The sequence below is a fragment of the Elephantulus edwardii genome, unplaced genomic scaffold, assembly GCF_000299155.1.
Source record: "Elephantulus edwardii isolate Elephantulus edwardi_28Jun2011 unplaced genomic scaffold, EleEdw1.0 scaffold00036, whole genome shotgun sequence".
Lineage (NCBI taxonomy): Eukaryota > Metazoa > Chordata > Mammalia > Macroscelidea > Macroscelididae > Elephantulus > Elephantulus edwardii.
Genome location: NW_006399786.1, coordinates 2,788,220 through 2,813,739, shown reverse-complemented (window position 1 = coordinate 2,813,739; position 25,520 = coordinate 2,788,220). Strand labels below are relative to the sequence as shown.

Sequence of the window (25,520 nt, the reverse complement as noted above, 5' to 3'; positions counted from 1 at the left end):
GGGGTGGGAACCAAAAAGGCTAAACCACAGCTGTAAGGTAGAAGCAGGGTGTGCAGGGTTGGGGGACTAGGAACCAGCAATGTGGGACAGTGGGCAGGAGACACCCACAGCATTCATCCCATCACTCATATTCCCTAGACTGGGAGCCCAGCAGATTGATAAAAGGAAGATCCTGGTGGTCTCGGGGATAGGATTTGATTTTGCTCTTATGTTTTTTAATTCTTCTTAGTATTTGGCCAGAATATGCACCATAAAACATTCATCAGTTCTCTGATATCTGCATGTCCAATTCAGTGATGTCAATTACAACCTTCAAGTTGTGTAACCATTCTAAAGCTATTCTTTTCCAAATTATTAAAATGTCTTTCTTTTTCATCTTTAGCAGTTAAATCTTTTTGAAATAAAATCCCATGCTGATCTATAAAAGCTGCTCTGGCCAGAACAGAAGGAGGGGAGTTCAGAGTGTGGCCCCTGTCCTTCCCTTCAGTTCCTGCATCCACCTCATGCTGGGTACGTCCAGCCTCCTCACCTGCACTGTGTTCAGTGGTGTCCAAGAGGCTTCAAGGGCATGAACTACCAGGCCATTTCAATGATAGGGCTCTGAACTGACAGCACTGAGTTTAGAGCTAACATTCTTGTAGGTTTTTGACTCACATGTCTGTGTGCAGCATCGAAAGTCCCTTTTTTAAAGAATTATAGTTTTACTGAATCACTTCTACTGTCATGCTGCCATGAATCTTAAGTACCCACATCACCATCTTTCCATCTGTCATAATGCAGTGGCTTATGTGATATTGGAAGCTCTGTTACTGGTATTTCAAATACCAGCAAAATCACTTATGGTAGACAGGCTTTCAGCAAAGCTTCCAGACTAAGAGAGACTAGAAAGAAAATCAGCTAGTGAAAACCTTGTAGATCACAGCAGAATAGTGGTCGGTGGAAGGCTGGCAGATGAGCTCCCTAAGATGAGGGGCACTCAAAGTGCACAGTGGCCACAACAGCAGACCTCGCATGCCCGTGATCGTGAGGACGGTGCAGGACTGGGCAATATTTCATTCGGCTGGAATTGGAAGTTAGTTGGAACCTACTCAATGTTTGCTTCCCACAAAACATCTTGTGGTAGGTTATTGTCAAATGGCCCAAAGTGACATCTATTCCATAAGCTACTGCTATTGGTCTTGGATTATTATCATGTCTTTGTCATGCTTACAGTGTTTAGTGTAAAGATGAAAGTGTGACTAATCCAAGCTACAGTATTTTCAATTACTTGTAATGCATCTGAGAGGTGGACAATGAATAAAGACAGCCAAAGAATTGATGCCTTTGAATTGTGGTGCATTAAATGTCCCAAGAGAATAAACAAATATATCTTGGAGAGAACGCAGCCAAGGATACTCCTCAGAGGGAGGGATAGTCTCACACACTTTGGGCAAGTTGTTAGGAGGGGTCAGTATTGGAAAAAAGAATCATGCTTAGAACTATAGGTTTTTGGCAAAGGAAGGGAAGAACCTCAACTAGATGGATTACTCTAGTGAGCAACGATGTCAGTCTGGAGACTAAGGTGCACCTGATCCAGGCCATAGTCTTTGCCATTACTTGCTATGCATCAGAAAGCTGGACAATGACAAAGGATGATAGAAGGAGAATTGATGCCTTTGAGCTGTGGTGTTGGAGAAGCATATCGAGTATACCATGAACTGCTAGGAGAGCAAACAAGTTCATCTTAGAGGGAGTGAGATCAGGTTGCTCCTTGGAGGCAAGGATTCTGAACATACTTTGGATATATTGCAAGGCAGGACCAGACCTTGGAGAAGGATGTCATGCTTGGGAGGGTGGAGGGACAGCACAAGAGAGGAAGACCTTCAATGAGATGAATTGATTCAGTGACTGGGGTAAAGGGAGTAGGTGTGTCGGAGACAGTGAGATTGGCACAGGATAGAGCAGGGTTTAGGGTTGTTGTACATTCTAGCTCTATGACTTGCAGGCAAGTTGATGGCACATAACAACAACAACAATAGACTTTAGTGTGTCAGAGATTATGAGGATGGCACAGGATAGGACAGGGTTTAGAGAGTAACTATAAACTGTACTTGACTCAATGGCACCTAACAGCAGCAACAATACTGTACTTATTTTTACTATGTACCCCCCCAAAAGTAGTTTTACATACCTCAGTGTACATTTACAATGAGAATAACAGTTTGTTTACACTCATGGATCTCCCAAAGGAAAAGGCAGGAGAGCGTTTTTGGTTGAATGTTGAGCTCTCGGGTAAACTGAGGCACGGTAAGCATAATTCTTTGTCGATGTTCTAAGGATGGGGCTAATGTGTGGGTGGGAATCTTTAGACACCAGGAAGAGAGTGGTACTTACCAGAGAACAATGCCATCCCCAACGGAGCTAAAGAGGTCATTTGTGTTGGGATTCATTGGGATGACATGCTGACAATCAGGGTCATTCTCAAGGGCCTTGTTTATCCAGTTGACAAAGGCATACTTTTCTTCCTCTACAAAGAAAACAATAAAATAACTCATTTGCCAAGAGGAAATCTGATGTAAACAAAATTATACACATAGATCTTAGAATCTCATGCTTAGTAGAGCCATTTTGAGATAATCTGGTTTGTTATATTATTCTATCATCTCCTATTTCCTGATATTCTATACTGTTCTCCAACACCACACTCAAAGGCATCAATTCTTCTTCTGTCATCCTTATTCATTGTCCAGTTCTCAGATGCATAGCAAGTGATGGGAAAGACCTTTGCCTGAATCAGGTGCACCTTAATCTTCACAATGATATTATTGCTCCTCAGTAATTTGGGAAAGGTTCCTGACTTGCCCAATGCAATTCATCTCCTGATCTTTTGACTGCTGGTAGCAAAGTTGTTGACTACGTATCCAAGTAAGTTGTAATCATGGAAAATGTCTATTTTTCTCCATCTAAGATGATGTTGCTTATTGGTTCAATGGTGAGGATTTTTGTTTTCTTGATGTTGAGATCCTATCCATATTGAAGGGTATATTCTTTGATCTTCTGTAGCAAGTTTTTCCAAGTCCTTCTCACTTTGAGCAAGTAAAGCTGTGTCATCTGCATAGCGCAGATTGTAAATGAGTCTCCCTCTAATCCTGATGTCACATTCTTCTTCACTGAGTCCAAGTTTATGAATGATTTAGTCAGAGTACAGATTGAATAGACAGGTAGAAAGGCTACACTCCTGATGCAGATCTTTCCTGATTTTAAACCACGCAGTATTCCCTTGCTCTGTTGGACAACAGTTTCCTGGTCTAGGTATAGCATTCATAGAAGCATAAGTAAAGTGCTCTGGGATACCCATTCTTCTTAATGCCTGTCATTTATAATGATACACACAGTCAAATGTCTTTGTGTAATCAACTAAACAGATAGTCAATACATTTGCGTTGAGCCTCCTTAGTTTGAGTATCCGGTTTAGAACGTGTAATCCTAAAAGGTTTGGACTCATTTTTTTTATATCTTTCTTTCTCCACCTCAGTTCTCTTTTCATCCTGACACCCCCTCCATCTCCACCCTTCCTCCACCAGTCCATCCTACCTGAATAGGAATGCTGAGTGCCAGCACTCGATTGCTCCGAGGTGCCTCCAATTGCACAAATCCCTTCCTTTTTGTTGATTGCTTTCCTGAAGGTCTTGGCAACATCTGTGCTTTTCAGTCCACTAAAAAGCTGCAAAACATAATGTATCCCTAGAGCTCCAAGTTGTGATTAAGAAAACTACAAAGGAAACAATATCATGTCGAAGTACCCACGCCTAGTCAGCACAGAGCTCCCCTCCCTGCAAATATTTTTGGAAAGAGAACACCAGTTCCAAGTTTCAAATGTGTCTCCTCGTACCACACTAACCTTCATAAACTCATCAAAGCTGATCCTCCCGTCTTTGTCCAGATCACCTGTTGCCATCAGGTTTTCGGTAATTTCTCTCACTCTATAACCAGGCAGGGGCAAGCAGGCAGCTTTGAACAAATCATTCAGCTCATTGAAGCTGATGTATCCATTGCCATTGGTATCTGCGATGCAAAGGACAAATCAAACTTTCCACTAACAGAATCAGAGAACTGAGAAAAGACTAGATAGAGGTGGCGGGGCAAGGGAGACAGATACAGAAGGTCCTGGCTTGTCCCAGGAGAACAACATGGTCTCGGGAGAGGCCTGTCATATTGGGTGTGATCATGGGCATCAACCCCAAATCTAGAGTCAATAAGTCATCATTTTAAGACAAAGGACTGGGCAACAGAATCTGAAGAAACAATTATAAAAAGAGAGGGAAACAAAATCACAGGTTTAGAAATAAAGACTAAGACATTAGTGTGTGATGTAACTGTTTGCTGTTAGGTATTGCTGAGGCAACTACAACTCTTAACGACCCCATGAAGCTCAGATCTGAACCTCTCCCTGTCCTGCGCCGTTCTTGTTAGGAGAAGCCAGTCCTTGGAAAAAGACCTTGTGCTGGGGAAGTTGGAGAGTCACAGAAAGATTCTCAGCAAGATGGATTGACACAGAGACTGTAAAAATGGGCTCAAGCATTAGAGATTGTGACTGTGAAGTGGCAGGCAGAAACCAAATGAACACAAAGAAAGCAGAAAATATTTTTTTTTTAATTAAAAATGTAGTCCTTTCCAAGAAGAGCTGCTAGTGGAGAAAGTCCAGTTTTTCATTTTTTAACAGGGAGGGAAACCATTTTCTTAGAACATGAGTATCCTGAGCCTCTAGCTGGTACCGCTGGGTTCCTCTTGCCTCCACAATTTTGCCTTTGTTACCAGTTCTGAGGCTGTCCCGAAGCTTCTCAGTAAAGAAGAGTCTTGTGTGACTTGAGGTCCCAGCTCTACTCACCAACTTTGTCAAATGCTTCTCTGAGCTCCATCATTTCTTCATCAGACACTGATCCCCGAGCCATTGTTGACTGCTTAGGTAACAGACCTGGTGAGGCAGAGGTGACACAAAGAAGGACATCTGTTCATCTTTATTCTTAAAGTACCACAAGAAGCAGTTCCTGCTTAAAGGGAGAAGTCCTCCCTTGCTTCCTACATGATAATTGTTCCAAAAAGAAGAACTAGTGCTTACTAGTCCTAAGGGAATTGTGCTGCTAACCCAACACTGGTGGTTCAAAACCACCTGTTGCTCCAAGGGAGAAAGCAGAACAAACTCCTCCTAGGAGATTTATAGTCGGAAATCTTGCTGGAGCATCAGCTATGAGTTGTTTCCAACTTCATGGCATTGAGTTTGAGTCCATCTCCCATTTAAAGATCACCCCCAAAGAACCCTCCCCTCCTCACATCAAGAGCTATGTATAGTTAGTTAACAGTGACTGGTTTTATGGCTAGAAAGTGGTAGGACTGAGACTGGAAACTTCTGCTCCTTCCTTCTTGAATGCCTCATTTTGGAACTCATGTGCCATGTTGTGAGATACCCAAATGCCTGAGGAGACCAATGCAGGATGACTGGAGCTCTGGCTCAGACAGTTCAATCAATGGCCAGACAACTGAGGAGGCCACCGCGGACTCTGTAGACGGGTTGAGCTCCCGGGGGACCAGAGTCCCTTCCACCCACTCCCCTCCGCACCTCAATAGCGCAAAGAGCAGGAGGAGTCTCACCCAGCTGTGCCCAGTCCACAATGGAATCCTGAGGGATGATACAGTGATTTTTGTTTTAAATTATAAGGTTTTAAAGTAGTTCACAACACAGCAGTGGACTACTAGAACCTTAAATTTTTGCATAAATGTATTCTCAGGGAGATACTTTCAATGTTCAATTTGAAAATTAATATTTTGCTGAGCCAATGTATAAATTTTATAACTTCAAAGGGAATTATTTAAGTTGTCTAAATATTTAGGAAGGGAATAGGTCATAGTTGGGATGCTGAGGGACTTGCGGTTTTACTACATTCCCTTTAAGGAGTTGAGCTGCTAAGGTCTACTGCAAAGGGGTTGCAAAGGCTGCCCCTCTCTTACAGTTCAAGTCCACTAGTGACTCCGTGGAAGAAATACGAGCAATTTCCCCCTGAAGGATTTCTAGCATCAGACACCCCGGAAGGTCTGCTAGGAATCGATTCTGATGATGTGTTTAGTATTCCCTTTCCCACTGTTATTTCTTCATGCAGGGGTGCGCCTTTGACACACATACTTTGAGAATGTTGTCTGGAGTGGTTAGTCCTTAGAAAAAATCTTCATGCCGAGAAAGGTGGAGGGTCAGAGAGAGGGAGCGAGGAAGACCCCCAGCAAAATGGGTTGACACAGTGCCTGTAGCAATGGGCTTAAGCATATGAGAGAAGATGAGGGTGGTGCAGAAGAGGGCAGGACTCAGGTCTGTTGTTCCTAGCGTTTCGATGAGTCATCCTCAACTTGAAGGTACCAACACCTTCTAGATCTCCTTCTAGATCTGTTTATATTGTTGATTGCAAGTTGTGCCACAGGCTCGAAGAGTCACTGAGGGCCATAAAAACAGTGGCCTTTATAGGGCAAAGACGAAATATCCTCTTGTTAAAATTTACAGCCCAGGACACGTGATAAGAGGGTTACTAGGAATCTCAGCTGACTAGATGACTGAATTTTTGGGAGTGGAGGGGAGAAAATGAAACAGAAAATGTGTGCTCTATTCTCCATGCTCCTAGCTAATCCAGCTGATCTAAACGAAACCCCGAAGCCACGGCCATGTCGTCCACTGTGGCTCAGAGCAGCCCTGGAGATCTGAGTAGAGCTCGCCTGCAGAGTTCCTCAGGCTGTAAGTCTTTACCCAGCAGACTGCCTCAGGCTTCTCCGGCAGAAAGGCTGGTAGGCTCTGAATGTCATTCTCTCCAATGTGTAGTCTATAGTGAATGTTTCACATAGGGGTTTCAGTGAAACGTGCTAGATCTCCTGGTAGGAACAGACACGGGTGAGGGACCTGGATGACAGGGTTAAAAAATACCCTGACTCATAGCCAAGCCTCAAAAGGGTTTTCAGAGGCAATTAAATCACATGGGAGAAGATAGCCCCTTTTTCTCCTGGGGAGCAGCTGGTGGATTAGAATTGTGAGCATTTAGGTTGGCAATGCAACTCCTTACCACTGAGCCACCAGAGCTCCCTAAACAAAAGACCTCTGTTGTTTCTGCTTGGTTTCAAACAGGGAACCTTTTGCATGTTAGGCAAATATGATAATGACTAACTACACTACAGAAACTCTCATGTTTGCCCTCTAGATCTGTTTATTGTTGATTCCAAGTTGTGCCACAGGCTCAAAGGATGAGTGAGGGCCATAACCTTGGGGGTTCCACCCATCTTGCCAGACCAGTAAGCCTGTCCACTGTCATGATTTTGAGTTGCATTACTAATATAGAAAAACCCACAAAGACCAAAACCAAACTAACTCCTTTTTGAATTTATAAAAATCTTATTTTGTTATTATTCATCTCACATATCTGAAAAGGTCCTTCAGTTTCTCTAAGAGAAAGTGAAAAATTGTTGAGGATAAATTATAAAAACAAGCTAATTCACACATCATAATCGCAGAGGTACCGGGTCCTTCTCTGCCTCTCCCTTCTTCCTCCTCCCTTCCCTCTTCCTGCTTTCTGCTCCGCCCCCCCATCCCTGCAGGACCCTCCTCTCCCCTTGCCTTCTTGTCATCCTTTCTTTTCCCATCATGACTCCTACCAAAACCATTATTAGTCAAGTTACAAAGATATGTACAAACTTATGTGCTACAAAAAATTAAATGATATATTTAGATAAGAAATAGGTATGAGATGAAATAGGATGATGACAGGGAGGACCTTTAATACCTGAAACAAATTCTCAAGACTTTAATTAAACATTTTGTTAGAATTGGGCTAAAAATTCAGCTCCACGTTCTCTAGACTATAGCACAGAAGGGAAACATTATCAGTTAAACAATTCACTCTACCTGGAAGGGACAAACAGGTGCAACTGAGCTTTCACAGTGATATTCTCACCCAATAGTCAAGAGAAGAAACCTTTAGGCTTTTATGCCTAAACTGATGGCTTACACACATACATACACACTTTACTAAAATTATTGTGATTAGGTAAACTTGGCTCTCTGTTATACTATTTATCAATACAGATATACCTCGTTTTATTGTCTTTCATGGAAAGTGTTTTGGGGTTTTTTCCAAATTAAAATGTTGTGAAAATTCTGTATCATGAAAGTCTACTTGGTGCCATTTTCCTATCACTTCATGTTTCTGCTTTTGATAATTCTAATAATATTTCAGACTTTTTCAGAATGTCACTGTATCCTAACAGTGTAAACATAATTTAGAAAAGCTCATTACACTCTTCTGAGTCTCCCACTCCAGGGCTTTCACCTGTAATTGTTCTCATTTCAGTTATCATTTCATCCCGACCTGGTTTTGCTTCATCAACAAACTGAGCTCATTCCTGTGGAGTCAGGACTAATGCATAGCTGCCCCTCCAGCTGGTTTGCACACAGGAGGAGACTCCTGTCTTTCTCCCATGGAACAGCTGGTGGAGTCAAACTGCCAGAGAGTTAGTAATTTAAAGGAACAGCGAGTTAATGTTAATGGGGAACAAACAATTCAGAACAAGAGGCTGAAAATGGTTGCATGACTTGAAGAATTTAATCAGTGTCACTGAATTATAGAGACAGAAATGGTTGAATTGTTGTGTGTTTTGCTGTGTATCTCCTTGACAACAGGGAAAAGAATTTTAGAAAGATTTTGAGGGGGAAAAGTCCATTGAAATAGCATAGAGAGGAAAGAGGAAAAGGTTATTTCAAAATGAGATGATTTTAAGAAGCTGTGTCAAGTAGGTGAAGAGACAAAAACTTTGGGCATCTGGGTAATGGTATTTTTCTAAGAGGTTTGAAAGTAAGGGAAACAAGGAGAAGTCAAATAGTGAGAAAGCCTTCAAATATGAAAAATCTAAAGCACTTCATTGATTGAATGGCTAAAGGAAAGAGCAGTAGATTGAATTAGAGGGAAGGCAGCCACCAGGCTCCATTTCTGTGACACTGTGTCTGCTGTTGTTGGAACCAAAAACAAATATGCCTGGAGAGGGTTGATTTTACCATCAGCACGAGCAATACATCCTGGCAATATGACCTCACACTTAGAGACAGAAGAAAGCTGTAAGGTTGAATTGTGTCCCCAGGAAGGATATGTTGCAGTCCTAATACCTGGTCCTATTGACCGTGACCTTGGGTAGAAACAGATCCTCTAAAGATATTCCCAGCTAAATTAACTGAGGGTCATACTGGAGTTATAAGGCATCAAATTTCATGTAAGTTGTACCCATATGAAAGAAAAGAGACACAAACACAGAGGCAAGATGGTCTTGCAAAGGCAGGGGCACCGATGTGGAGAGATAGGCCTACAAACCAAGGAACATCAAAGGCCACTTGCCTACCGGAAGCTGGGAAAGAGGCACAGAACAGGTCACTCTCCTCAGAACCTCGGTAGGAATTGATAAAACCACACCCTCATTTTGAACCCTTAGTTTCCAGAATTGTGAGTTGATAATTTAAATTCTCCTTGGCCCCCTGATTCATGGGGCTTTGCTACAGCAGCCCTGGAAAACTAGTCCAGCATTCCGTTAGCTGCCCCTGAGTTAGTCCTTGATTCCCAGAGCTCCCACTTACAAGAAAAGTAAAATATTGTCCATCACATTATCAGTGGTGGATCGACCTGTGGTGAGCCATAGGGGTTTGTGAGGGTTTTAATATGCTAATTTTTTGTCTTAGAGAAAGTACAGCTAAGAGTGCTCCTTGGAGGTAAAAATGACAAAGCTTCATCTCACATACTTCGGGCATGTTGTTAAGAGAGGCTATTTCGTAGAGAGGGATATCATGCTTGGAAAGGTGGAGGGTCAGTGAAGGAGAGGAAGACCCTCAACCAGATGGATTGACATAGGGATTGCTGCAATGAGCTCAAATATGTCAGAAATGATGAGGATGGTACAGGATAGGATAGGTTCAGACCTGTTGTTCACGGGGTTGCTATGAGTCATGTTCAAAGACACCTAAGAACAGTCATTTTTATTGGTATCTATTCAATCACTCATGTACACTCTGTCTTAGAACATCAATCACAATTACACAATGTCATTATTTACATCTTCTTAGTGAAATCCTGCTGTGCCCTCCCTTTCTCTTCACCCTACTCATTCATTCACTAATTTCCACTCCCTCTCCCTCCCCTCTTGTCCATTTTATTGCCTGATTTTGGAAGCAGACGATCAGCTCTGGATCCTCTGCTGAAATCTGTTTAGTGTGATAGTAACACGCCAGTCACCACTTATAGACAGGTCGTGGCTGTATAGCAAACCTGTACGGGAGGTCAGAATCCAATACCAAAATATCAAACCAATACTGCCTTCTAAAATACACATCTCAGAAATGATTTCTTACAACTCCTTCTTACAGACAAAACTGAGGGTCTAATGAGTAAAATTCCAAGTCCCTGTCCAAGTACTCAAAGCAATGACAGTCTAGAATTTGTAAATGTGGCTGCTGCTGGGGAAAACAGGAAAAGGATGGAATTACCACTAAAAGGGCCATTAAGTTCCCTATCAGAGGAGAGTCCAACTCCTTCCCTAATTGAACTGATTCACTAATTGAACGGAATGAAAATGACAGCATTTTCACAAGGCAGAGAAGCAGGAAGAAGAGGCAGTTAGAATGTAGATCAAACTGTTTCCATGAAGGATACCAAGTTGGGTAGAAACAAATGTTAGGTTTTTAGCTAGTGTGTTAGTGTGATTACCTTGAGGCAGGGTGTGTGTATACCCTTTATAATTTGTGCATATTGGAATCTATGTCCTACAATAGAGTGAGTAAAGTTGATCAAGTCCTGACCCACACTGACAGTCAACTATAAAGACACAACTATACTGAGTTTGCCTTTTTCTCTGGCTGCATCATCTAACCATGCCCTGCCAGGCACCATTTTAATGTCTCTTGGCAAGTTTTGGAACCCTATATCCACCCACATCATAAATAGGAGAAGACAAATTTTCAAGCATTCATCTAAGCCTTGTCTAATTGAGGGGTTTTCTGGGAGCACTTAAATTTATTAAATCAATAGTTAAAGAATCTCAAGACATATGGCCAAAGAGCAGTCTGGGTTTTGTGGGGCTTTTTAAAAAAAATCTTAAGATTATTTATAATGTTAAATGATAATAGTGTTAACTCCCAAAATAGCAAAACCCACAAAGCTGTTCATTCCTATTTGCTTTGGAGTTTGAGCCTTTCTTTGAAGGAGTATGAGTATGGTACTTCTCAGAAAACAGTAAAAGGGAATTTCTGAGAATTAATTCTTTTAAGAAAAGCATATGACTCAATTTCTCTGATATATGAATATCGAAACCATTTGTATGAATTTATTATAAAACACTAATCCTACAGACTTGCAGGAGGAACTGTGCTCTCTAAAGTAAATGTAGAACTGAAAGCTGAATTTTCCCTGAGAAGTTTCATAACTGATTACTGTGAATGGAATCGAGTCTCCCCTGATATTACATACTGCATTCTGGCCCTTGTACCTGTGACCAAGATCCTGTCTGGAACTGGGGTTTTTCTTTAACTATGCTAGTAACGTCACACCAGAGCAGGATGGGTCCTCAACCTAACAGCTTCTGAGTTATGAAAGCAAAGCAAAACATACACAGTCACCTGCAAAGGGAAGACAGACCAAGACAGATGCCACGAGAGGATTGTTAACAAAGGGAAGACAAGAATCAAGAGCAGATACGTGAAACTAGGTCACGGAAGAGGCCACTGACAGAGGTGATGTGGCAGAGCCCTGGTTTGCACTTTTACCTACAGAACTGTGAAATGATACATTTTTATTCTTTAAAGCAGCCACTTGTGTTATTTTCCTAATGTCATCATTGGAAAGCCAAGACACTGGGAATAGAAAAAAGACTTAGTGTTAAATTGCTAGCATTTACAGAAAAGATGGGGGAAAGTGGCCTGTCCAGAGAGTCAGCTCTGCCTGGGTCAGGAGTCCCTTGGGAGAAATGTAAGGACACTGCAGGTCAGTATTCTAACTCAATACACTGACGTCTGATTACATGACCTGCCAGGACCACGGAGGCATCTGCCACCCAGGATCGCATCACACATGGACTCCTGAATGTGCCCTACTTTTCCTGCAACTGAGCTCAGGGAGTGAACGAAACAAAATTGAAAAGTCAGGACCCAAGTTCCCAGCTCTACATCAGTAATTCCAGTGCAACCTCAGTGAGCAACAAGTACAGCAAGTCCCCAGATCACAAAGAAACATCTCTTCTAAATCTCTGTTTAAGTTGAGTTAGCATGCCAGACAGTTAGGTATGATTTGCATCTTCTGTTAATTAGTCAAATGCGTTTCATGGTATAGCATATGTTGTTATTATAATTCCAGTTCTTTGCCATTGAGTCGCCTGTGACTCATAGTGACCCTCTGTACAATAGCTCTGAAGCCTGCCTTGTACTGAGCCAGTCTCACTGACTCCAACACACCTACTCTCATTGCCCCAGTTACTGTATCAATCCATCTGGGATCTTCCTCTTTTGAGCTGTTTCTCCACTCTTCCAAGCATGATATCCTTCTCCAAGGACTGGTCTCACCTGGTTTCAAAACCCTAGTCTCCAAGAAGAAACTTGGCTTTACCCTCTCCAAGACAGACCTGTTTATTTTCTTGGCAGTCCATGGTATGTTCAAGACTTTTATCTAGTACCACAACTCAAAGGCATCAATTCTTCTTCTGTCATCCGTTGTCATTGTCCAGTTTTCTGATGCATAGCAAGTAATTGTAAAGACCATGGCCTGGATCAGGCACGCCTTAGTCTTTAGACTGACTGTTGTTTCTCAGTACTCTGGAGAGGTCCCTGACAGCAGATTTACCCAGTGCAATTAATATTTTAATTTATTGACTGCTATATGTATAGCCCTTTATTACATAAGTATAGTATCTTCTTAAATATTTATAGCATATATTGCATATTCAAATTCACTCAGCGGTATGACAAAGGAAAGGCTTGGTGAACTGGTTTCAGAAAAATTAGAGACAAGAAAACTCTGGATCAGTTCTACCCTTCAGAGTACATGGGGTCATCAGTTAGAAACTACTTATGAGTAAAAGATTTCCTCTGGTTGAGAAATACCAACTACCAAGTGTTTCTCCAGAGTTCAGTATCCATAGTTCCTCAACACTAATATAAACACCTCAGGGTAGAAAGCAAAGAAATTATTCACAGCTCTAATAAGTAAAACAGCTCCCACCCATCCTCTTTTACTCTATACAAACGCTCGGGGAAGCCAGAGACCAAATTATTCCTGATGGATCTGAGATTGTTTTGAAAATGAGTGTGTTTAGATTCCTCAGTTGAACAGGTTCTGAAGGTATAGCTGGGGTTTTTGTTTTGTTTTGTTTTGCTTGGCTCTGCAGCCAATTAAAAAGTCCTAATCTCCTCATCTCCTCCTTCCCTCAGCATATACCTGGTGATGTTGACTTTTAAAGGTTCCAAACCCCCTAAGACTAGGACTCAGAACAAAGCTCCAAAGAAGCAGAGGGGATATACCAGGGTGACAGTGGGGAAACACTCATGGTGTCCCAGCAACATCTCCTCCCGGTTTGTAGATGAAGATCCCCCTTGGCTAATGCCATAAAAATCCACCAAACCAACCCAGCTGATTCATGCCAACCCATGTAGAACTCTGATCCATAGGGTTTTCAACATCTTCTTTTCTGTAACTAGACTGTCAGGTTGTTTTTCCAAGGCACATTTCAGTGAATTTAACCCTCCAATCTTTTGGTTAGAAGTTGAGCACATTAGCTGCAACCATCCAGACACTCTTGGAAATCCACAGCTACCTTCTTTTCCCATTTCACCACAAGAACTTTAAGATCTAGACTTTTTTGTTAGTTATATGCTGCCGAGTCACTTGCAACTCATAGCAACCCTGTGTGTAACAGCTCTGAACCCTGCTCTATACTCAGCCAACCTCTTTGTCTTTGACACACCAACCTCTAGTAGTCCAGTCACTGAGTCAATCCATCTCATCTAGGGTCTTCCTCTTTTGTGCTGTCCTTCACAATATTGTACTAAAAGTTCAGAGTATGTCCAATTACTGCTTTTCAAAAAGAGCTGATTATTTGGTTTTGCCACTATTGCACAATTACCTTAATATCAAGTCATCCATTCTCTCATTTTTCACAAATGTGTTTCTCTGAAAATACATTAAAGAGTAAAGGATGACAGAAGAATTGATGCCTTTTAATTGTGGTGCTGGAGAAAAGTCCTAAACATACCACCGGCCACTGAGAAAACAAAAAGATCTGTCTTGGAGAGAGTAAAACAAACTTTCTTCTTGGAGACTAGGATTTTGAAGCTCTATCTCACCTACTTTGGGCATGTGGCCAAGAGAGACTGGGCGTTGGAGAAGGACATAATGCTCAAAAGGGTGGAGGAACAGCAACAGAACAAGGAGATCCCTGATGAGATGGATTGATACAGGAACTGGGGCAATGTGGGTAGTTGTGTTAGAATTAATGAGACTGGATCAGGACAGGGCAGGATTCAGAGCTGCTGGACATAGAGTCATATGGCTCACAGGTGACTTGATGGCACATGAGAACAGCAACAACAAGATGAACCTAAATCAGCTCGTGCAAAAAAGTAGTTTACATAGTTAAAACACATGTGTGACACTAAAGAACAGACCAGAAGAAGGTAAAAAAGAGAGGCAGTAGATACAGAAACTAAAAGAAAGTACCTAACCTGGCCAGCAGGAGACCAAGGCAACCATCTGTTTGTGTAGCTTCAGGCTGCATATCATTGCCCTGTGCCTCCGTTTCCCTCATCTGTATATTGAGATTTTAAGCCAATTCCATATTGTAAGTTCCATGTGTGTTAATGTAGAACTCTGCTCCACGGGCTTGTCTTTCTTCCATTCCCCCGACACCCCACTCCCAGTTATTTAGCATCGTTTAGCTGCTGATACCAACAGACATCACCTCAACTGTTTCAATACCCACTTCAATGACATCGAGAACAATCTTCAAGTTGGTGCAACCATTCTTCTCATCTCCCTTTTCTGATTTGTTCCCTCCATCACCATAAGCTCACTCACTGTCAGTCCCCTAAGACTCTTCTCTGATCTCTAAAGTTGCTGTTGTCAGTTTGATCACAAAAAAAGATAGTTCTTAAAAGAACGTATTTACTAGTTAAGCTAATGAACAAGGAAAACAGAAGAAGTGCTACCTTTGAGTTGGGGTGTTGGCAAAGAGTATTGAATATGCTCATGAATATTCCAAAAGAACAAACAAATCTATTTTCAAGGAAGGGCAATTGGGGTGCTCCATAGAGGCAAAAATGGTGAGACTTTGTCTCACATGCTGTGGACATGTTATCTTCTGGTGTTTATTTATGTTCTTTAGAACTGTACATGGGCATGCTGTCAGGAAGGCCAGTCCTTGGGAAAAAAACATCATGTTGGGAAAGGTAGAGAGTCAGGAAAAGAGAGGAAGACCCTCAAAGAGCTAGACTGACATAGTGACAGCAACAATGGGCGTAAGCATGTGGAGAGTGTGAGGGTGGAGCAAGCTGGGGCAAGGTTCTGATGTGCTGCGTTTATAGTGTCACCATGAGTCAGAGTCAACAGGACAACACCTAACAAGTTTTGGGAAGACTTCAGGGAGCATTTTTGGTTTAAGTTTTAAAGAATAGTTCAGAGTAATAGTTTCAGGCAGTCAATCAGCTGCCTTGACTCCAGAAAGTCTGGAGTCTACAGGAATCTCCACAGGGTTTTCCATGTCTGATATTTCAGAAGTAGATTTCTAAGCCTTTCTTCTAACACATCTCCAGGTGGACTTGAACAGCCAACCTTTCAGTGAGTAGCCAGGCACATAAGCCATTTGCATTGCCAGGGATTCCTCCAGATAGCAATGACAAGTGTATGCACAAAGTTCATACAGATCAAACAAGCCAGTGCACCCTTGGCCACTGTGGCCTGATGTGACTTCTGAGAGGAACCCAGCTGGGGCATGAGTCTCGCTAAGTCTCTTTTTTACCTCAGCAGCATGGAACACTCTGTCAGGGAACATCTCACAAGAGAATCATGTGGGTGTGTTTTCTGGGATATCACCACACAGAGCAGAAAACTCACTGATCCAGTTCACTCTGGTTTCTAGGCAAAAGGGTACACAACTGTCCCAGAAACCAAACCACCTGCTATTTCTTAAACATCTCCAAATAAGGAAATCTGACAGCTTCTATGGTGTCACATCTCCCTACCTGGTCACCTGAATCTTTTCTGCTACAGTTAAAGCTCCCTTTTTCTTTTGTTATCTGAAGCGGGAATTTCAGAGGCTGCTTAATTCATAATATCCCAACATGTGTTGTGATGCTTACTGGCTACTAGGCCACTTGTATTCTTCCAGTCTGATCTTTTTAGGGCTTGTTTTAAAAATCTTCCAGTAATTTTTTTCCCTCTGTCTTCTGGGTATATGTCTAATGATGAATTTAAGACTGTGCAACAGGCCTGTCTAGCTGCCCTGCTTCTTGTCATCAATGAGTAAAATGACATCATGTTAAAAAATGTGCCCAAACTCACAGGCAGCGGTTGTTGGGCCTGAATTTAGCCCTCCTTATTTTCACTCTTTCATTTATAAAAAATTTCCAAACCAAAGGTAGAATGCTGCTCTTGTTACAAAACCTATTTTTTCCATGATAATTTCAAATTTTCTAGTAGAATTATATATATATTTCTGGCACATATTGTTCTTAGCTACTATTAAGTCAGGCCCTAACTTGTACTCCCAGGCTTGCTAGTATTGAAGCATTGTGGTTCATAAGATCTTTGTTGGCTGACCAGGTCTTCTATCTGTGTCCATTTCAGTCTAGATGTGCCGCTGAACCTGTTTCGCATCACAGTGGCACACAAGACTCACAGACAAGCATGTGGTGGCTGCATTTAAGGTCCATTGGCTGGAAATTGAGCTTAGGTTCTTTCGCATAGAAGGAGAGAATCTACTACTGCTTCTCCCCTGCACATGAGGGAGACTTAATCTAGACTTTGAGAGGGTACTGTCTAGTTGTGGCTAAAAAGTACTGTGTAAACACCATTTGTCCCTTGTAGGTGATAATGGCCCAGACAAGCTAAGTGTCCCTGCAGTACCGTACACTGATTCTTGACATGGCATTAAGGCTCTTGTGGCCTGGCAGTGAGGAGTGATGCTGCCAACCCAAAGGGTTGAACCCAAAGGTTCAAATCCATCAGCTGTTTTGCAGGAGAAAATGGGAAATCTCTTCCAGAACAATTTACAGCCTCTAAAAACCCACTGGAGGCTCAGCTATGAGTTAGTTCCAACTGGGTGGCAATGACTTTGAGTTCTGAGTTGACTCTTCTGGCTGCTGGATGAAAATCTTCACCTGCAGTGGGGCCGTGTGTTTTCCCTCCTACTCTCTCAGCAGATCTCACTCAAAAAATCATGCCTTTACAGCACTAGCTCAGCATTTTGCTTATTCATTCATTCACTCTTGCTAGACGATGTTTGTTAGCTGATGTTGAGTTGACTGTGACTCAAGGGGATCTTATGAACAACAGAGCGGAACCTTGCCCTACATTTTTCAACAAGTATCCATGGCATAGTTAACACACTTAGCATCATAAGCAAAAGGTCTAATTGGCAACCAATTTCCGGATAATCAACCACTGAAAATCCCACTTAACAAAGTTTGACTTTGACACACATGAAGTTGTCATAAATTGGATTATGATTCATAATCATAACCTGGGATTCCACAATCATAATCACAAGCAGTGATTCCTCTGCTATTCCTCCCCCTCCCCTTTTACTTAAATAATACCTACTATATGCCATGTTGTAAGGAGAGACAGGTCCTTGAAGAGGGACATCATGCTTGGTAGGGTGGAGGGACAGCACAGGAGGGGAAGCCCCTCTATGAGGTGGATTGATTCGGTGACTGGGGTAATCGGGATGGGTGTGTCAGAGGCAGTGCGATTGGCACAGGATAGAGCAGGATTTAGGACTGTTGTACATAGGGTCGCTATGAGTCGCAAACGACTCGACGGCACATAACAACAACAACAACATATGCCAGGGAACTCTCATGGCTTAGTGGTAAGAGTTGCACTGCCAACCCGAAGGCAGGTGGTTTGACTACCAACTACTCCTTGGAAGAACAATGGGAACTCTCCTTCCATCCAATGTACTGCCTCTGAGAACTCAGCTATGAGTTGGTTCCAACTAGACAGTACATAACAACAATATTCCAGGTCCTGTGCTAGATGTTGGAAGCACAAAGATAAGATGAAGCCCACCCTATGCAGTTTGGTAGCAGAGAGGCACAAACTGGATAGGGTACTTGCTGTGTGCTCAATCTGGACACATGTTGTTATGTACTGCTGAGTCAGAATCGCTTCAGAGTTGACTCTCAGTTCCAGAATTTCCAGAGGCAGTAAATTACACAGGAATAGACTGCTCATATTTCTCCCATATTTGGGCAGTTAGGAGGAGTTTTTAGAGGCTAAAAAAAAAAAAAAGAAAAACTTCTTCCTTCAAGGTTCAAAGATTGCCTCCTGGAAAAAGTGATACCCGGACTGAATTTCTAAAGATAAGTAGGAGATCACTTGAAAAATCAGTATTTTACTTCATTCTTGTGGATTTTCATGTATATTCTCCAGAGAGAGTTCAATAGGGACTGAGTAATACGGAACTGCATTGCCAACCCAAAGGTATGCGGCTTGAATCTACCAGTTGCTCCATAAAAAAAGATGGGCAATCTCTTCCAGTGCAATTTGCTGGCTCTGAATCCCAGTGGAAAATCCCCTTTGAGTCGGCTCCGTCTTGATGGTACCTAACAACAACAATATTCTCCAGACAAAGCCTATGTTGGAACCCAAGAAAACAATTACTGGAGAAAAATGAGGAGACTACCTGGACAATAACAAATAATTTTAAGAAAACCAGCATTGATTTGTAGTCAACCCATGTGGGTCATAGAAGAACTATCCTCCGTAGGGTTTTTGTTTTGTTTTTCCTCCATAAGTTTTTTTCAACAACTGATTTCCAAATGGGCTACTGGTATCTATGTCACTGTAATTTGCACAATGACGTCTTTGGACCCACAGTGATCTGGATTTCTAAACCCCAAGTGCCTCTGGGTAGAATTCAACCTCCAACATTTTGGTCAGTAGCTAAACATTTTACCATTGCACCACCCAGGGACCTTATAATAATACCAACAACAACTAAGGTTTTCGGAAGAGTTGCTCAGCATTACAATGCTTTCTGTGTATCATCTCAATTAATTCTTCCTCCAGTCTTGTGCAATGTACTTATGATTCCCACTTTGTATGCAAGGGACGTGAGATTGAAACAAGCAACTTCAAGTCACATAGTATGAGTCCAGCCAGGGTGAATGAGCATTTCCCTCAAGGGCTCCTTCCTGAAATGTGTGGCTGTTGAGTTCCTGTAAGTCCTCTGCTCTCTTTTGGGATTCCTCAGCTCTAACTTTATGTCAATTAATACATTTTTGCAGCATTTACTTAGGACTGGGGCCCTTTCTTCCTGGGATTATTTATTTCTTTAATATTTTTGACACTTTTAAATATTTCTTGAGTTCCTCGACATCCTGAAGGGAGTTAAGGGAGAATCAAAATACCACCGAACTTGACCTGCCCTTTCCTGTCCCTGTCTTCCTGTTTCTGCTGAACAATGGGAGCCTCCTTAGTGGTAGCCTTTACACCTGTCATTTGTTCGTCAGTCCTTCACAGTTTGTAAAGCACTCGCCACATTTGAGGTATTGGAAAGGCAAAGATGAATAGTGAGTAATCCTTGTTCTTGAGAGGGAAAATGATCCTCTAAATTAACAAGTACACAAATACAAATGCCTTAAAAATATTGTTCAGTGCTGTGAAAGTCCATCTTGCCCCGATTACATGTACACAGCATCCTATTCATATCATCATCCACATACAGAAAATACAGTTTTGTCAAGCAAAGAGGGAACTATATATGCTAGAGATTGAAAAATGGGGATCTTGAAAAATGAAGTTATTCCCCAAAGTCTCACAGTGAGTCACGGAAAAGTCTGAAAAAAGAAAGGGGCCCTCTGTGATTGTGGTTTGGGCTAGTTAAGGCATGGGGAAAATCTAGTAAGTTAGCATTTAAAGAACTTAAACTTGATACTCAAGCATAATTGGAAATACAGATTGTATTTCCACATGGATGGATGGATGGATGGATGGATGGATGGATAAAAGAGTCTGGGGAGGGCTTCCCTCTTCCACATGTTTCAAGGCTGGCACAGATTCCTGAGTTCACAGCTTCAACTGTGCAAGAACACAACCCATTTCTCTCCTGTTGCTAAGTGCCATCAAGATGATGCCAACTCATAGTCATCCTGTGAACAACAGACAGGCTCTTGCCCTACGCTGCTACATCCTCACAGTCTCTGCCATGCTCAAGCCCAGTCACCGTGTCAATTCATCCCCTTAAGGGTCTTCCTCTCATTATCTGATGCTCCACTCTTCCCAGCATGATGTTATTCTCCAAGGACTGGCCCTTCGGAACAAATACGCTCAAAGTATGTGAGGCTAAGTTTCACCTCTCCAGTGCTACCCCTTCACCCTTTCAAGCATAATGTCCTTCTCCAAGGGCCGGTCCCTCTTGGCCATGTGCCCAAAGTATGTGAGACAGAGCTTCAAAATCCTTGTCTCCAAGGAGCTTTCTGATTTCACCCTTTCCAGGACAGATCTGTTTATTCTCTTGGTGGTCTATGGTATGTTAATACTCTTCTCCAGCACCACAACTCAAAGGCATCAATTCTTTTTCTGCCATCCTTAGTCATTGTCCAGCTCTCTGATGAATATCAAGTAATTGTGAAGAGTATGGCCTGGATCATGTGCACCTTGGTCTCTATATTGTAGGCATACTGCATTTAAAAAACTCTCAAACAAAAATCATCAGGAGCTCTGATGGCATAAGGAGTTGCACTGCCAAACCAAAGGCAGGCAGCTCGAATCCACTAGCTGCTTTGTAAGAGAAATATGAACGATTTCCTCTATGTGATTTATAACCTCAGAAAAATTGCTGGAGAGTCAGCTATGAGTCAGTTCCAACTCAATGACACATAATAACACGAAAAAAAAAAAAGCAGAAAGAAAAAGACAGAGGAAGCAAACTGCTATGTGAAGCGATGCTAGATTTTTTTCATTCAGCAACTTCTTGTTACATGTCTTTGTACATGTGACATAAATTTTCTGAGCTTCAGTCTAGATTTTTTGGTTCATGCTCTATCTCCAAATGTTCTTAGCTGGGTTTGTCTCATACGTTGAATTCTGTTTCTCAGGCAGAGTCCACAAGTCAACAGACACTTCCAAATTTACAGGTGATGCCAACCAAAGAAACAACCATCACACTGACTGATCTGGTGGTGTTGTGTGGTCAAGGGTTTTTAGGTCTAGTTTTGCCCAAGATACTTACAGTGGAAAGCACCTTCTAACTGTTGGGGAAGTTCGGCCCAACTGGAGAGGTGCACAGAGATTTTAAGAAAACAAACCCAACCACACTCAACATGAGTCATGAAAAGCAAAGAAGAAAAAAAAGTTCTCTGGTACCTGTGATGAGAACATCACTTCCTCCCTCTCTGGTACACCTTACACTGCTCTGTTAGCCAGGTCTACCTTCTATTTTCCCTTCAGCCCTTACTTCCTCCGGCATTAGTTTGGGCTGAAAAATCACCTAGACAATCTACAGCAGACATGGGCATATTAGCAATGACAACAGCAGCTTCTGTCATTTCTTAACTTGACCTCATTTTCAATCAGCTGTTCTTTTAGAAGATCTAATTCTGCTCCCAGAAAAAGCAAACTGAGCTACAGATTGAGGTAGGGAACTTTTATTCATTTGATGATCCATACAATCTCTACAGGGAAGGCTATGGTTTGATTGGTAGACATATTCATCCATAACAAATTATTATGGGGTATGCTTTTGCATTTCTTTTGGAAAAATTTTAAGTGGCTCAACAGCCCAGTAAACCTTAATAACCACAATTTGAAGGATGCTGTACTATACATTCCTCATTCGTTTCTTTTTTAAATACACTGAGTACATCAGCAAATCTGTGGAAGTAAAGTTGGAACCCTTCCCTGTTGAGCAATCTGAAGTTGTTGACCATTACTCAGTATTTAATTACAGAGAGATATATTTAACCCTGTGCTCAGAAAGCAATTTGTGGAAATTGTTGGAGGATACAATGCAGCTTAAACAAACAAATAAACAAACAAAAAAGGTAAACATCTTTAAGAAACTTCCAACATGAAATGGACAAGAGCTAATATGTAAATTCTGACTTTAAGCATTTATGAACAAACCACTGAAAGTTCCCTATACCTCAGTTTTTCATATGTTATAAGGATAAAAAAGTATCAAGTATTTTAGGTAGCTTTTGTGTGGAAATAAAAAGAGCAAATATATGTCAGGGGCTTAACATGATTCCAAGAAATAATAAGAACTCAATAAAATAAAGTCAAGAAGATGTTGTGGTTATTATGTACCTTAAAGTTGAAACGGATTCAGATGACCCTCCAGCAGGTTTTCAGAGGCTATAAATTGCACAGGATCCATCTTTCTTTCAAGAAGTGGCTGGTGGATTTGAACTGTGTGCCTTTGAGTTGTCAGTGTAATTCTTTACCACTAAGCCACCAGATGTCCCTGAGTTTTCCAGTAGTGATGGCACAGTGCATATGCATATAGACCAACAAAATGGAGAAAAGGAAACTAGACTACGAGCAGGGCAAGGGAGCAAATTATTCTTTTCCTATATATTGATGAGAAAGCTGGGCTTAAGAAGCATTACAAGGCTTGCCCTGCTTTCCCATTTTGAAGTATAGAATATGAATCCAAATTGTGCTCTAAGCTTGCTCCCTTTTCATTACCATACCTGCCTGTTTCACACACTCAGGAACAGCAGATTTTAGGCTCACCAGCTTTTAAACACTGACCTTATATATGATATAAGGAGCCCATGTAGCACAATGGTAGCAAAATGCACTGGTAACTGAAAGGTTGGTGATTTGAAACCACCTGGTGGCTCCATAAGAGAAAGGCTGCTTCTGTAAGTACCATCTAGAAAACCCTCTGGGGCAGTTCGACTCTATAATGCAGGTCTGACTTGTGTAGGAATCAGCTCGGCGGCACTCAACAAGAACAACACACATGATATTCAAGGAAGAACGTAGACTATGAAAGATCAGCAGGATAGGTGTGGGCAAGGAGATCATCACCAGACAGATGTGGCGTCATAACTGTCACTGTCTGTGGTCATGGAAATAGAACTGAGACTCAGTGATATTTTTGACAAATGTCTTAACCTGAATAATAATGTCGTTGTTTGCTTTTGAGCTGGAACTGACTTATAGCTGACCCTCTGGTGGGTTTTCAGAGACTATAAATCACATGAGAGGAGATTGCCCATCATTCTCCCATGAAGCAGCTGGTGGATTCAAACTTTGTGCCTTTGTGTTAGCAGCATAGTTCTTTAGCCACCGGGTCACCCACTTTTTACTCCCTGAAAAATAATGAGGGAAGGGGGATCCAAAAGTCCTCCAAACTATGCACAAAATTCAATCTTTGAAATTTCAAGTTATTTATGAAGCACTGATAATGTCAGATAGATTTTATTTGATGTCTTCAACAGTGAAATATTCAAGAATAATGACAATCTGAACAAGTATCCTTCATGCTGTCATGAAACTCACTTGGAATCTATTACTAAGCTCACTCCATAGGAAACATCGGACTCTTCTTCCTTAATTGTGGAGAGGGCCATGTGAGCAGATGCTGTCAACCAGATACAAAAAGGCTACATTTAAAGCGTTTTACCAGTGGTTACCAATGCAATGCTAACCCTGAAATTTACCTGAGAAATGACAAGTAGGATAAAAATGCAAGTCTTACACAATAATTTTTGGACTTCTTACTTCATACATTTGGATACACAGTTCAACTATATTTTAGTGATGACCACCAAACTGAGGATCAAAATTCAGGGTATCATTTAAATCAAGATACTTAACATCATTAATTAACTACTTTCTTCAAAGTGCGACCAGACCGGGAGTGGGGGAAGGAAATAAAATTATCTAGATGATTTACATTTATAATTAATTTTCCATAGGGTTGGCAATGTGACTCCTTGCTATTAAGCCTTCACAGAATCAGAGAGTGAGACACCCACACCGAGAAAGAGAGAGAGAGAGAGAGAGAACGTGCCCACCCATGTCCTGGACTAAAACAAGAATCAATGCTGCAACCACAGAGCTGTGGCTTTGCTAGTTCCCCAATTTAACATCTTAGCTTTTCCTTCCGCCAGAAAAAACAACTGACCATATTTAAGAAACAGCCTCCTCGTAAGTGAACCTACAGAGTCACAGTTTTGAAGTTGAGCCAAACTTATTATACCTTGATCCAAACATTAAGTTGATCCAAACTTATTTTAACTCAGAAAGTGGGTAATTTTTTTTCCTCCTCCCTATTCTTTCACTCACAATTAAAACAATTTCTCATCCCTTACAGCCTTCAGGACACTTTATTTGGACGTTACTTCCTTCCATGTGATCTATTGCCTCTGAAAATCCATTGGGGGATCAGCTATGAGTCGGATCTGACTCCAACAATAACAACATACAGTTATAAGGAGCTCTGGCGGCATAGTCCAGAGGGTGTTGTGCTGCTGACCAAAAAAGTCTCGAGGAGTTTGAAACCATCAGCGGCTCCACAGAATAAAAATGGGCAGCCTCCTGCTAAGATTGAGACAAGCTTCAGAGTCCCAGTGGAGGGTCACCTTGAGTCAGAATTGCCTTGATGGGAGTGAGTTTCTTAGCATATAAATATAAATATAAAGAAAAATACTAGGCACTGGTGAGATAAGATGGACTGGCATGGAGCATTTTGAGTTGGATGATCATATAATATATTACTCCAGAGATGAAAAGGTGAGGAAAAATGGGGTTGCTTTCATAGTTAGAAAAGCCATTTCTAGATCTGTCTTGAAGTACAATATTGTGAGTGACAGGACAATATCCATATACATACAAGGAAGTCCAGTGAATACCACCATCATTCAGTGAGTGGATGTCACCTGTTGTTGTTGTTGTTATGTGCCGTTGAGTCGCTTGCGACCCATAGCGACCCTATGTACAACAGCCCTAAAACTCCGCTCTGTCCTGTGCCAATCGCACCGTCTCTGACACTCCCATCCCAATTATCCCAGTCACTGAATCAATCCACCTCATGGAGGGCCTTCCTCTCTTGCGCTGTCCCTCCACCCTCCCAAGCATGATGTCCCTCTCCAAGGACCGGTCTCTCCTCACAACATGTCCGAAGTATGTTAGACGGAGACTCAGAATCTTTGCCTCCAAGGAGCCACCCGGTTTAACCCTCTCCAGGGCAATCTGTTTGTTTTCCTAGCAGTCCATGGTATTCTCAATACTCTTCTCCAGCACCACAGCTCAAAG

General features: G+C 41.8%; 1 protein-coding gene across 1 annotated transcript in view; it reads right to left on the bottom strand.

Annotated features, from left to right (window-relative positions):
- The window catches only part of LCP1 (lymphocyte cytosolic protein 1 (L-plastin)), a 67,968-nt gene that overhangs the window by 35,989 nt on the left and 6,459 nt on the right, over positions 1-25,520 (bottom strand). The window contains exons 2-5 of the mRNA XM_006884552.1: positions 4,868-4,954; positions 3,881-4,044; positions 3,574-3,703; positions 2,374-2,506 (exon numbers count right to left, since the gene is read on the bottom strand). Of these exons, the coding sequence (XP_006884614.1) occupies positions 2,374-2,506; positions 3,574-3,703; positions 3,881-4,044; positions 4,868-4,931 (491 nt within the window). The 5' untranslated portion in view covers positions 4,932-4,954. The remainder of the gene's footprint in view (positions 1-2,373; positions 2,507-3,573; positions 3,704-3,880; positions 4,045-4,867; positions 4,955-25,520) is intronic.